Genomic DNA, 14309 nt, shown 5'->3' with positions numbered 1-14309 from the left:
GTAACATGGAACTGTTAACACCTGTCCTGCCTCCCCAACGGGGGCTAAGATCAAATGAGATACTAGGCTGGGGCCTGATATAACTGGATGAGGTAAGAGATGGCAAAACAGTTTGAAACCTGCAAAGCAGTTCCCTCCAGTGTTAAAGTAAGCCGGCATTTGTTTTTGTTATCATCCCCTCTCAGCGGAGCCCTCTTCCCAGGGCAAGCTCCATAGTAGGAGCTCCCCATAATGACTGAGGTTTGAGAACAGCCAGAAGGCACGGGCACCACGAAGCCATTTAAAGCAAACCAGAGGAAGTCCTGTCCCTCACTATTTATTTTATGAAGTTAGAGGCTGGATACGTTAAGCAAATGTTTTCTTCATTGTGGCAGTCCGCGAAAACAATGGGGCAAGGGCGGCCCGGGTTGCGGCGGGGGGAGACCCCGGGGAGGTTCAGGCCTCCACCCCTCCTATCCCCCACCCCGAAGTCTCCGGAGAATGACAGGAAAAAATTAAAGACAGGGCTTTTCTTTTCGCCGTCACATGTCTGCGCTGCTGCTGTAACCAGAACCTGCACCAATTGGAAACGTTTCACCTCCTCCTCCTCCCCGCCCCTCCCCCGGCACGTTCCGGAGCCGACCCGGTGGAGGACTCCGGGGAGTTTGCCAAACACAGCAAACACTGGGGCGTGAGCGGCCGGAGGGGGCTCGGCCTCGGATCTCTCTGCCTTCCTCCTCGGTTCCCTCCCTTCCACACTGTTTTCATTTTCTAGGACTTCCTCCTCCGGGCTCGGGAGGGGGAGGAAAGACGCTGCCGTGCGCCCGGGGTGTTGTGTGAGTGTGTGTGTGGAGTGTGCGGGGTAACATGCTGTAATGGGAGCGGCGTCTGAGAGCCCTGGACTGCAGCGGCCGTTCTGATCGCCGGAGCACCTGAGCACACGCCTCCCCGAGTAAGGGCGACCTGTCCCTTCAGGTACGCGCGGCGGCCGGCCCGTCCGGGCTGAGCGGCTGGGTGTGTGTGTGCGCGGGTAACGAGCCGGCGAGGCAGCGCCCCAGGTCGGCGGCCGGTGGAGCGCGGAGCCCGCGAGGCGCCGGCGTGCGCGGCGCTCGGGCGGCTGTGCCGGCGTGGACGCCCACCCCCGGGCGCCCTTGCGCGCGGGCAGCTCGGCGAGCCGGTCGGCGCGAGAGGCGGGGGCGCGCGCGGGTCTGGAGCCGAGGGCGGCGGAGGTGCCTCAGGTCCTGCTCGAGTCCGCGGACCCTCGCCGGATGCATGGCGATCGTGCGCCTGGGAAGTTAAGGGGCGGCGGGTACGGACTCGGCCTCCAGTGTGGTCGTCGTGGTCACGACTGCGGTGGGAGACCCCGCAGGTGGGAGGCCCTACTGTGTGCGTGTGTGGGGGCTGCCGGCCCGCAGAGGCGGGCACCTGGGCGCGCACGGGAGGGTCTTCTGCGTTCCCGCTCCCTGGGCCTTTGGAGTCCGGTGTGTGTCGGAGGCTGGTACCCAGCGCGCGCGGCGCGCCGGCTCCACGCGCTCCCCGAGGTCGAGCGCCGGCCCGGCCCCCGGCGGACGTTGGCCGCCGGTGCGCGTGGGCGCCCGCCCGGGAGGCGCGAGCTGCCTCCGGGCGCGCGGCGGGGGGGGGAGGGGAGAGAAGCCTCTCTGGGCGCGCCAGGCCCCGCCCCCGCCTCCCGGCCGGCTCACCTGGGCCGGCGCCCCACCTGCCGGGCGCTGGGGGCGGGCCCGGGGGCGTGGCCTTGGCGGGCCCGGTGGAGCCCGGCGGAGCCCGGCCGAGGGCGGGCGGCGCCTCATTCCAGGGATTCCTCGCGCTCCCGCGCTCGCGTCCGCTGCCGAGCCGGCTCTAGGGCGCGCCGCCCGCGTGTGCGTGTGGGTGTGCGGAGCGGCGGGGGTCTGTGCGGCGCGCGGGCGGGAAGGCGCCTGCGCGTGGGCGCACCCGCGGAGTGCGCCCGGCCCCGTGCGCCCCGCGGTCGCGCCCCTGCCTCTGCCCGCAGCGGGGCCTAGCCGGCCCGAGGTGGGCGCGCAGGGAGCCGCCCGGCGGTGAGTGCGGGAGAACCCGGCCGGGTGAGGGCTGGCCTGCGGGGAGCTCAGGGGTGGGCTGACTCGGAGCGGGACGGGGGCGTCCTCCTGGAAGGACGAGGCGGTTTGTTCTTGCGGGGCGCTTCGAGCCTCCCAGAGGGAGAGCTCTAGCGCCTGGAGTGGAAGGTGTCTTGGGAGTCGGCCGCGAGGCGGCGGCCGGCGCCCTGCAGCCCCATGGTCGTGGCCGGCGGCTAAGGACGGCTGTGGGGCGGGATCGCAGAGCTGGGCAGCCGGGACCGGCTCTTCCTCTCTGGGTACTTCCTGCCCCCTCCCCAAAACAAGACGGCACACTTTTCCTGCAGCGAATGCAGGCCTCGCCGCAAAGCAAAGGTCTTTTCTGTTTTTGTTTTGTGTAAAGTCTCCTTTTATTCATCACTTGGAGACCTTTAAATAGGTTAGGATGACAGTACTTGCTGGGGCTATTAGTTTTCACTCGCGCTAACGGCAACTGTTCGTCTGTTTAAACCAGGTGATTTTTTTTTTTTCATTCGGTTTCACTTTGATCATTTGTGCTGTGTGTTTGCTAGTTGTATTTCCTTCTCTGCGGTTAATAAGAACCAGGAGCCTGGGGGGCGGGGGCGGAGGCGGGTCTTCTAGTTTCTACGAGCAGCTGGTTGCCCCCTGTATTCGAAAGGTACTATCTCCTGTAGTTTGACTTTTTTCAAACTCAAGCCTACTTTGATGAAAACGAAGGCTCGCATCTGTTTCCTCTGAACATTCAAAGACAAAGGCAACAAGTGTTACTTCTATTAGTATTGGAAGATCAGTTTTGCGTTCCATTTTAGCATACCAAAAACTTTAACTCTTTCTCTAGCGTCAGAGTCCACAGACTTGTAATGTTCATTGTTTCCTGCTTGGAGCTGATGAAGTCTGCGCATGAGCCTGCGGGGAGCAGCGTGGGTCGTTTAAAGAGCGCTGAGGGGTCAGCGTCTCGAGGCTGTCCTAGGGTGGGGCGTGTTCTTGGAACAAGTTAGCTATCGTCTGTCTCTCACTCTCAGTGCTCTCATTTAAATAATGGGTTAGGAAATGCTTAGAAGTTTGTTGTCTGCACTCTGGACAGTTGTGTGTGTGTGTTTCCTGTTGCATCTGGCTGAAAAGTCATCTCCCTCCTAGCAGAAATGATGTAAACCCCTCAATTTGTTCTTTGACTTTGGCAGTGGTTTAATCCCAGGCTGATTTCCCTTGCCACTGTTTTCTCACACTTCTGGGCAGCCAGCCTTTGCTTTCCATTTGGAAGAGAATACAAACTAATTTTTATGTTGACCAAAACACAGTACAATTAAGAAGATAATTCTGCTATAAATAACCATGAACTGCATTCCAAAACTGTGAATGCTGTAGTAAAAACAACTCCCCCGGGCGTACTTCTGGAGACTTGAATTCAAGTCTTATCCTTGTCACCTACTCAGTTTTGTGACCAGAAAAATTTCCTGCTAGTTAACAGTTTGTGCTTTATTTTCCTCTGTAAGACCGTGATAAAATCTGTTCTGATCCATCAGAGTTTCAGGAATTACAGGGAAGAGTGTGCTTTGAAAAATATTTTGTGTTACGCTATTTATAAAAGTCTTTGAAGATTTCAAAGAGCTTCATAAACACCGTTGTTGCAGCTTCTCCCTGCTGATTTAGAACTGCCACTCTACCTTGTAAAGATTTTAACCTGTCTTACAAAACTTTGGAATGAGCACTGTCCCTTTCTAATGGTCCGTTTGGTAAGAGTTCCATAGTGGGAAATTCCTTTTCACTCCTTAGGGAGCCGGCCTTGTCATCATCCTCTGGTGGTTGCCAAAACAAATCCTAAGAAGATTTTGCTTTGTGTTTGTTCCAGGTGTCTCTCCTCCATAATTTTGCTGTGCTACTTTCAGTTTGCCTTAATTAAATCGTAAGTAAAATACTCATAATAAAAGCTGCCTTCCAGCCTTGAGTATGACTACAAATGAGTCGCCGTAAGTTTAGGAGGTAAAAGTCAGATCCACTGGGAAAATGCTAATGTAACTAAAATCATGACTCTGTGTGGTAGCGTTAACATACCAAGTTGTCTGTTCCTTAAAGCTGTTGCAGCTATGAGAGCCTGGTGAAAGAGTTTTGTTTTGTGGGGTTTTTTTTGGGGGGGGGTGTTAAATTTCTGCCAGGTATGTTGACTGAGGCACAGTTGTGATTCTTTTAGGGAGCCTCTCTGAAGTTAGTCAAGTCTATATGTGGGAGCTTAAGAGAAAAGGGGATACGACTGATCAGTCTCTAGCCATTTAGGATCTCTCCACATTAAAGCAGTTTAAAAACCCAACAACTTAGAAATCAAACTGCCAAATTTTAATAATACAAACTGGCATGGTAGGGAAGGAAGACCTGTTTGCAGGTGGTGCTGAAATCAGAAGAATCAGTGTTTGCAGGTATCTTGAGGCCTGATAACTGGATACAGTTGATTCTCATTATTCATAGATTTCTGGATTTGTGAATTTGTCTCCTCAGTAAAATTGATTTGCAGCCCCAAATCAGTACTTGAGACAGTTTCATCCTAGGCACAGGGGTTCAGCATTCACTAACTTAAGAGTTCTCAGAGGCTTTGCAGAACATGTTGATGGCAAATTTTGAGAACTGACCATATTTAATGATGCAGATAAGGAAAGGCCTTCCTAGTGATGCAACGTGTTATGGGTCAGAAGACTTTTCTAGGCTGCTGATAGGTGGGGAGTGGAAATTTTGGCGCAGTGGGGAGCTCGACCTGGGTATCGTGGGAAGTTTGCCAACTTGGGCTGTAATGTAGGTCACGTCACTCATTCCTGGGGGTGACAGATCCCTAAGAGGACCTGTTAGTACTTCTGAATAGGAGATTCTCAGTATCCTAGGAAAACAAGTGACAAGAACAGGCATGTCCAGAGTAAACTGAAAATGGCTGTGAAGTGCTGTGGAAGGCTGAGGTGTCGAAAATAGGTTCACAGTAGCCTAAATATGACAAAAGAAAAGATAATCCCTGGTTTTATTTGACAACCAAGTTGAAAACCGTGGAAATTGGTAGTTTACTCAAAAAGTCCAGATTTGAAATTTCATTTTCCCTCCTTGGACACGGTGGGGTTAGTGTGGGCCCTCCCATACAGGCATCTTCCAGTGGGTATTTTGTGGAGCTGGGTGAACTTCAGCCAACAGTAAGAATTTTGCGCTGGCATTGAGCAGCTTCACCCAAAGGGTGGGAAATACACGATAACCTGCGTTCGGTTTTGCAGCTGTAAGTCCATATAGGTGGCCCTCAGCAGGCACATGGTCGCGTTCGTACTGTCCGTGTGTTTGCACGGCTGACACTGATGCCAAACAGTAGCTAAGGATTTTAGTTATGGTTGGGCAGTTTGTCACCAGAATCATCAAGATGACGAAATGTCACACCCCACCCCCAGGGTGGGGGAGGGGCGTTGCTGAGGGTGCCCATCGACTCAAGCCTCGGACCACTTTAGTATCAGAAGAGTTGGTTGAGTTGAGTGCTCACGCAGAGATTTCCATCCAGAGTGGTACCTGTGATTCAGCCCTGCTGGCTGTGTTGATGATGTGATGGGAGGTACGGATGATCAGGAGACAGAACTGAGTTGATGGCAGGCACCTGATCCTGGTTCCTGATTCCTGAGATGTCCCACATGGGGAGAAAGCGATTGGCGGCCGCCCAGCCTATGGACCTGCCCTATTGAGCCTTCACGGGGTGGGGGAGGGGGGCACGTTAAAGCCCTACAGGAGGTATACACGCCTGTACTAACTTAGTTTTCTAGAACAAGGGGAGCAGCACCAACAGAGCTGTTTCTCATCCTGGGGCTCATGCTGGCGGTTAATAATCCCCTGAAAGAATCTATAAGTGAAGTGAAGTCGCTCAGTCGTGTCTGACTTGTGTGATCCCATGGACTGTAGTCTACCAGGCTTCTCTGTCCATGGGATTTTCCAGGCCAGATTACTGGAGTGGGTTGCCATTTCCTTCTCCAGGGGATCTTCCTGACCCAGGGATCGAACCCAGGTCCCCTGCATTGCAGGCAGATGCTTTACCCTCTGAGCCAGCAGGGAAGCCCGAAAGAAGCCATCCTAGGGGCCTTAAACAAATATGTTTTTAATTCCCTGGAAATAAGCATAGAACTCCTAGAAGTATTGTTTATATTTCAGACATTCGACCGTCAAATGAATTTTCAGAAATCATTCTGTGTAGAAGTAAAGAATTGGATACAAGGGGAAGGGAGACAAGTCCTTCTCACATTGTAGATGTGTACATTTCAAGAAGACAGGTCCGTAACTCAGGCCCAGGACACGTCCCAATAACAGAAGCTGGACAAGCAAAGGATCCATCTATTTATACTCTGTCTTTGGAAATATGACCATTGAAAGGGTATTATAAATAAAGACTGGCTTTCTGTTTGGGAGTGTGGCATACAATTTAACGTAAGAACTACAAACAGCAATGTGAAATTTTTCAGATATCACTTACTGAACCTTCAGAGTTATCCCTTGTAGTTTAATAGCAGGTTGTGTTGAGCATGACTAAGTGGAAACCGACCTTCCTGATACTGAACCTGTTCTTGGAGTTTGAAGTCCTCGGGGCTTATGTTAATTCCTGTGCAGCTGGAGTCCCAAGAATCCTTTGGCATTGCTGCCAGGGTCATCTGCCCCACTCTGCCCGGCCGACTTGGTGCGAGAATCTTCTTACCTGCCTTGGTTATGGTTCATGGGACTCTGCTTCTCTCTTTCAGAGGAAGTGAAATACATCCTGGTTTTCGTGTTCCCAGGAGGGGAGGGCTTGCCTTCCTTTGCTTTCTCCAGAAATTATCAGATGGTTCCCTCCTATACATCTCAAGGTATGGGGGAAAGAGCTCAGGGCTAGAAGGCTTGCCGGAAGGTATTCTTTATTTTTGGTTTTGATTGTGTATTTTGTCAGATAACTTAAGCTAAAACACTGCTTTCTCTCGAAAAGGTCTTGATGAAAATTAGCTGAAGAATTAGTAGCAAAAGCATTGGATGGTGATTCAGGAGACTTGGATTTTAGAGTTAGTTTCTTTAGGAAGTCAGCTTACATTCTCAGCACCTTGGTTTTTCATCTGTAGAAAGCTATAATCTATTTGGCCAACTCACAGTGAGAAGCAGGTAATGTATGTGTGTCATGAAAAGCACAGCTGTGAGGTGTCATCTGTGACAGTGCCAAGATAGTGCTCACTTGCCTTTACTGGGCATTTTCAGTTATGAGGTTGTATCATTTAATTCCATTCACTGGGCATTTTCAGGTACATTGTTATCATTTAATTCCATTCAGTGGGCATTTTCAGTTATCTTGTATCATTTAACCCACCTGCCAAGTTTGTGACCTTATGAAGTAGGCAGCCTTGTTAAGTTTTCTTTAGGTGAGCAAAGGTGGATCCAGAGAGGTTAAATGACCCCCGCAATTGGCGTTAGGCATTTGAAGTATGGAACATCGTAGGCTGAGTAAGTAAACGTATTTGATGCTGAAGTCCCTGTTCCACTAATTTAACACATGGTAAAGCACAAGAAGGAAACAGCGTTACAGGAATGAGAGAGGTTTCTAGCAAGAAGGACAGAGGCACAGATCTGTGAATTGAATGTTAACAGAAAGAATACATGTGTTGCCCGAAGTTACTGGGGCCCCAGTTGGACACACTGTGGTGGAGAAACAGCCAGGAGGTGAATTCACGTCGGCTTGATGTGCCTGAAGCTCTGCCTGCGTGTGGTCACTGGAATCTGGTGGCGATTCGGTCTGAAGTTTCATTTCAGTCAGCCTCACTGAGCTGCACGGCCAGCCGCATCGATCTCAGAGTGATCCGCCTTCGGCGTAGGTTGCTGCTGGGGCAGCGGGTTCACGTTGCCTTTCCTGCAGTCTCTATACAGTGTTTACCAGACAAGGAGACACCCAGTGAAAGCCTCTGACTTCTGCAGGGCCCCAGGGGCTGCACACCCGCTGCCGTGGTGAGAGCCTTCATGCTGTAGGCTTGGCCTACGGTGTGGTTATGAGCCGAGGTCGAGCTTGATGACCTCAGGAAGTGGTCCTGATGGAGTGAGGATGGGACAAGGCCAGCAGGGATTTGGGATACTGAAGAGTGTGCATCTGGGAGCTAGATGTGCCATCAGGGTCCCAGGAGAGTAATGTCTTCCGGTTTCAGGGTTTTGGCCAAGTGACGGCATGGCAGGAACATCAGGGGGATTTGACTGAGCCTCTCCCCACCTTCACCAGTTTCCACCTTTAGGCGAGACTCGTGGTGGTGATGGTGTAGTTGCCAAGTCATGTCCGACTCTTACGACCCCATGGACCCCCGAGGCTCCTCTGTCCCCGGGATTTCCCATGCAGGAATACTGGAGTGGGTTGCCATTTTCTTCTCTAGGGCATCTTCCCAGCCTCGGGATCGAACTCAGGCCTCATGCGTTGCAGGCAGATGCCTTACTGACCCAGCCACCAGGAAGCTGAGACTCGCACTCTTCCCTGTATTACACTGTAGTTGGGCCACTGCCCCTGGAGGAGTCGTGCAGTGAGCCAAGCCTGGGCTGGATTGTTTTACCCTGGAAATCTCCTTGGAAGATTTCTACGACATATCTTGTTCCCGTGTCTGAAAACAAAAACAACTAATACACCCCATAATTCTATTCCCATAGTGGGGTTCATGTCCTCTTGTGGGTCTGAAAAAAAAAGATTCCTTAGCGGAAACCCAGAATAATGGTGTTCACATTTAGAGCTGAGCTTTTCGTCAGCACTGAATATCCCTAAAGTTTAGTAGCTTTATCATTGATACCTCTGTCTGTCTGCTTAGTTGCTCAGTCGTGTTTGACTCTTTGTGACCCCATGGACTGTAGCCCCCTAGGCTCCTCTGTCCATGGGATCTCCAGGCAAGAATACTGGAGTGGGTTGCCGTTTCCTCCTCCAGGGGATCTTCCTGACCCAGGGATCAAACCCGCATCTCCTGAACTGGCAGGCAAATTCTTTACTACTGTGCCATGTGGGAAGCCCCTCTTTGGTACCCTTTCTTAATTCTTCACAATAAGCTGAAAGAATGTATTATTGGGGATAAGGAAGTCTCAGAAAAGGAATATGGGCTGGCAGAGAAAATACCATTGCCTGGGGAAAAGAAAAAAAAACACCAAAGTATTTGTTCTCCTCACGATGAGGTACGTTCATAATTGACAACAACCACACGAAAAAGCGAGAATGGACTGGGCCAGAAAAGAGTTGCAGGGCAGCAGATCCCTTGCAGATGGACTCCGTGTCTTTATATAGAAGGACGTTCCTCTCCCTTTAATGGGGTTATTATTGTCTTCCGGGTGTCAGCGTTTCAAGCGATTATGTTTTTGGTGATCGTGATGCTGTAAAACCCGTCACGGAATTGGGAACACGTCACTGGTGGGTACTTAGATTAACTTTCCGGATGCTGCGTAATCTTTTGCAAAAGCTCGTAGGTGATTTATGGGTTCATAAAGGATATAAAATAAACCAGACTCGTCTCTCCACTGTTTAAAACCATTCAGACCGTTCAAGGTCTTTTCCCTAGGAATAAGACCTCAGCTGCGTCACACCCCGCAGAGGGCGAGTGGCCTGGCCCGTGCCAACGTCCTGCATTGCCCCCGTCTCCTTCACCGCGGTCACAGCAGCCCCCTGCGTCCACAGGGTCAGCTTGGCCTGTCCCCTGCCTCCCCGTTGCAAGCTTAATGGCTCTCATCCTGTGGGTCTCCCATCCCAGAGAAATCTTCTCTGTCTCAAGTAGTGGCCAGTGCCCTTTTTCTGGTGCGTTTAGCATTATTTGCAGTTTATTATGTTCATATGTATATTTTCAATACGTACGCAGTCTTTTAAAAACTGTTTATTTGACTTCATCGGTCTTAGTTGCGTCGTGAGGGATCTCTCATTGACGCACACGGACTCTCTAGTCTTGGCACTTGGGTTCAGGAACGAAGGCACGTGGGCTTCGCTGTCCGACCAGGGATCAAACCAGTGTTGCCTGCGTCATACTGCGATTCTTAACCCATGGACCATCGAGGAAGTCCCCTGTTCACGTATGTTTTGAGGACACAGATGTAGAGCGACTTCTCAGGTCACACAGGTGGGAAGTCGCCGAGCCCCGGCCGACTCACAGGGTTAGTGACCCCCTGGCCCCAGAGAGTCCCCTCTCCAATCACCATGGTGCCGTCTTGCTCATTTCCAGTGGGGTGTGACCTTCTCTCAAATACTGTAGCCATAGTTCCCCCCCTGCCACGTTACTCACTTGTTTCACTGGGTGTCCTGGGCTGTGGATGTTGTTTGAGATGTAAGTTTCAGACGTCTGTTTTGTTTGACTGTTATCTTCCGCCTTGACTTGCTGAGGTCTGCTGTGCCTGCATAACGCCTGGTCCTTGGTCCTCATCTGCCCCGTCGTCCTTATCTCACCCCTGGTTCCCCCAGAAGCCTGCCCCCTGGCCCGCCAGTGACTCCTGACTGCACCCCTTCAGGTCACACCATCCTCCCATCACCTGCTAAACCTCAGCATCCCTGATCCCACTCCCCGGCCCGCTCAGGGGCTCACCACTGCCCGCTGGTTACCTGCTCCAGTGAGTGCAAACCGGTCTGGCCAGCCGTGGGCTCCCTCCTGAGCCTCCACCCACATCTTGCTTCCCAAACTTCGCTGCTGCTTCCCAAACTTCGCTGCTGCTCCCCGATGAGACTCCCGGTCCTGACCGGGCTGATTCGTCTCCCTCCCTGCTTCTCATTCCTCCGCTGTGCCTTCCCTCAGGCTGTGGGTCCAACAGGACTGTACACGTAAGGATCAGGGTACTCACACTCAGGAAGTATTCAGACCGTGTGATCCAGGTGGCTGGGAGAGGTCTGCGAGGAGAGACCGCCCAAGGGAGAGGGATGGGAAGGAAACCTTTGAAGTGGCTTCTTAAAACACACACACGTTCACAGGGTAAACACTTCAGCTGACACTGATCTTTTATGCCACACTACACATTTTACTGTTATATTTTGCCTTTTGTTACCCTGAGCCATGTACTTCATGAACAAGGTTGTAATGTCTTAAAAGCAGGCGTGATATCTTCTGTTCCTCTGTGACCTGTCCCAAATAGTCTGCTGAACTCAATAGTTGTGCAATAAAAGTTGGTTGGTGGCATTTATAAGATTGCAGCAGATGGCAGGTGCTTTGTAGGGGAACTTTAAAGCACGTAATCTCTTATCTACCTACTTTGAACCTAAATCACTTGGGAAGAATAAGCTTAAATATGTGATCTTCCACTTGCTCGAATTCTGGACCTACTTCTGTGTGTCCTTTGGTATCTTTATGCCTCGATATTTTGCTTCTGGGCAAATACTTTGCGTAAGAGGCGTATGTTAATATGTATCTTTGGGTGTTTAGAATTTTGAAAGAGTTGTCCTTCAGCTTACTGAAGCAATTAATTTAGGAATTGTGAGCCTAAATACTGACCTACAGAATAGACTGCTTATCAGCATTTACTTAATCAAAATAAAAGACTTGTAACTCACGTTTCCTGAATAGGGAACTGGCTTGGGTGAACAGAGTAACTGAGTTTTCATGCGTGCAACAAGCCTTTTCCTGTCAGTCTGTCCCAAACTTTCATTTTCTCCACCTCTGAGCAAGTTCCCGAGTCTTCACTCTGAAGGTGATCTTTTCAGTTGCATAAGAAAGACGAGGACTGTGCATCTCATTCATTTTCCTCTCAAGTGCCTCTGAGTTTACTTGCTCCCTCCTTGTCTCTGAAAAAGAAGAAGTTTACTATGTACGTGTCCTCCCTGCCACTCAGAGCCTTCTTGGATTCTCCTCTTTCATGTTGAGACTGGAGGAGGTTGCCATTTTCTCCTCCGGGGGATCTTCCCGACCTAGGAATCGAACCCGAGTCTCCTGAAATGTAGGCAGAGTCTTTACCACCTGAGCCACCAGGGAAGCCCCTTTCATTGCGTTCTTCCCATCACATCAGATCATCCCCTGCCTTCAGCTTCCTGTTCCGCAGATTGTGACTATAGGCTGCTACCAGGATACCTTTCCTGGAATAGCACATCAATGGCCAACTCATTGCTCGGCTCAGAGATTTCAGTGGGTCCTTCATTGACACAAAATGCAGCCCAAATCCCTTGAAAGCCCTCTGTCCTCCGGTGACGTGGCGTCAGTCCAGGTTTCCATCCTTGTCGCTCACTTCCTGGCCCCACGCTGCTCGTCTCGCTGATCTGGGCGCTGGTTCTTGAGTGCGTTCCGCTTCTGTCCTTCCCTTCTGTACTTGTCCGTCCGTTCTTCAGAGGCTCAGCTCACCTTCTGTTTTCTCCACAAAGCCTTTCAAAATTCGTTGGTATTTCTACAGGATTTTTTTTTTTTTTTCAATAGCACTGTTTTGGCACCTAGCACATTTCTCCCTAATCCTTGACTTCCCTAAGTATCCCCTAAGACATGTTTCAGGTTAAAAGAAGGGCCAGTGAAATTTGAGAGATTTCAAGTATATAGGACTGCCGTCCCTACCATCTCTGCCTGCTGCAGAAGGCACAGCAACCCATCAGAAGCCCAAGAAGGAAAAGAAATCGCTTGATGTGGTTTATTCTGGTGTTTCCCAAACTTATTTATCATAGAAAAAACTTTTTCTCACAAAATATGAACATCCAGTGAAACACTTGGGGGAAAAACACCGCCTTAAACTAGATTTCTTGTTGGCATGTCTACTGTATAAATTGAAAGCTCTTTGAAGCCAGCTGCTGGGCTGTTTGTTTTTTCTGCCTTGGTATGTAGTCAATAATGTTTATTGAATGAAATCACGTTGCAGGATCAAGAGCTTATGTTTTTTTCTGAGGCCCTCTGTCTAGTACTGGCATATACACAGTTTTGTTCAGTCTTTAAGCCGTGTCCGGCTCTTTTGGACCCCATGGACAGAAGTCGTCAGGCTTCCCTGTCATTCACCATCTCCCAGTGTTTGCTCAAATTCATATCTGTTGAGTCACTGATCCTATCTAACCATCTAATCCTCTGCGGCCCTCTTCTTTTGCCTTCAGTCTTTCCCAGCATTGGGGTCTTTTCAAACGAGTTGGTTCTTCGCATCAGGTGGCCAGAGTATTGGAGCTGCAGCTTCAGTCCTTTCAATGAATTTCCAGGGTTGATTTCCTTTCGGATTGACTGGTTTGATCTCCTTGCTGTCCGAGGGACTCTCAAGAGTCTTCTCCACCACCACAGTTCAAAAGCATCAATTCTTTGGCGCTCAGCCTTCTTTCCGGTCCAACTCTCACATTGGAACATGACTACATACACAGTAGGTACTCAGTAAGGGCTGAAGAAGGCTGAATAAATGCTCAGTGTATCTAAAGGGTGCACTTAAGGTATTTTTTCTCAGTTGAACTAACAGGATCTATTTTCCTAATAACTGTGAGTGCATGCATGTGTGTGTATATATTTTTAAATAATCTCAAACAGGAATTTTTTTTAGGTTTTCCACCACCTTCAGCTCTTCTTCAGTGTTTGCTTTTATAGTTGTGGTGTAATTTAAGAAAACAGAATTAAAAATAAAAATCCAAGTTTTATTAAAAAACATGATACGTGGCATTGATCGCTACAAAATAATGACATTTTAGAATAAAGATCCCTATTGGACTTAAAATGCCATTTAACTCACCAGTGGAATTCACACAGCTTTCATGAATCCATTGCATATTTTAAGCTCCACAGCTTTGTAGAGTCTCTTACCTCAGGAGGCAAAAGAACAGAGCGATTCAGTCGTAATTTTTGTTAAAACTAACAAACCAACAGCCACCACCACCACCACAACAAAAGTGTTGCTGGTGTCATGCTATGCTCATAGAGTAGCTTTAGTTCTGAGAAGTGATTTTACTGGGTACGTCTGGACAGGCATGCTGTTATACATACACGTAAACATTTATAAGCACAAATAACATGGGCATGAATATTCACAACATCCTTTCTTTTAGTCCTAACTTGAGCTGCTTCCTGGAATCGGCACAGTTTGGTTTAGTGGACAGAATGGAATTTAACCCCTTTCTCTGTCTGTTCCCAAACCGTGTCTGTTGGCTTTCATGCCAGGCCAGAAAAGGTTTCATCTTCAGCATTGGGATCTGCATTTAATGGAGGAGTCGCCATCTCATGGGTAACTGCCAGAATTCTAGAAGAGTCTTTCGAATTCCTTTTAAATTCTTCTTTTCCCTTCTAGGCTCCAACCAGGAATGGAGACCCCACTGGATGTCTTGTCAAGGGCCGCATCACTGGTACACGCCGATGACGAAAAGCGTAAGTCGGGAAT

At 49.9% G+C, this 14309-nt stretch overlaps 1 protein-coding gene across 11 annotated transcripts in view; it reads left to right on the top strand.

The window, feature by feature from the left end:
• The first annotated feature begins 649 nt into the window (after positions 1–649).
• VGLL4 (vestigial like family member 4) overlaps positions 650–14309 on the top strand; it is a 156056-nt gene continuing 142396 nt past the window's right edge. For 2 of the 11 annotated variants that reach the window (XM_060402660.1, XM_060402657.1), the window contains exons 1-3: positions 2357–2541; positions 3898–3951; positions 14220–14296. In XM_060402660.1, the coding sequence (XP_060258643.1) occupies positions 14233–14296 (64 nt within the window). In that variant the 5' untranslated portion in view covers positions 2357–2541; positions 3898–3951; positions 14220–14232. Of the gene's footprint in view, positions 955–1142; positions 1349–1785; positions 2034–2356; positions 2542–3897; positions 3952–14219; positions 14297–14309 lie in introns of those variants that run through there. The other 9 variants (XM_060402659.1, XM_060402656.1, XM_042236679.1 and 6 more) reach the window with 6 other exon arrangements.

This window comes from Ovis aries, chromosome 19, assembly GCF_016772045.2.
Source record: "Ovis aries strain OAR_USU_Benz2616 breed Rambouillet chromosome 19, ARS-UI_Ramb_v3.0, whole genome shotgun sequence".
NCBI lineage: Eukaryota > Metazoa > Chordata > Mammalia > Artiodactyla > Bovidae > Ovis > Ovis aries.
The sequence above is the reverse complement of the archived record's forward strand: the minus strand, read 5'-3'. Positions and strand labels throughout refer to the sequence as shown.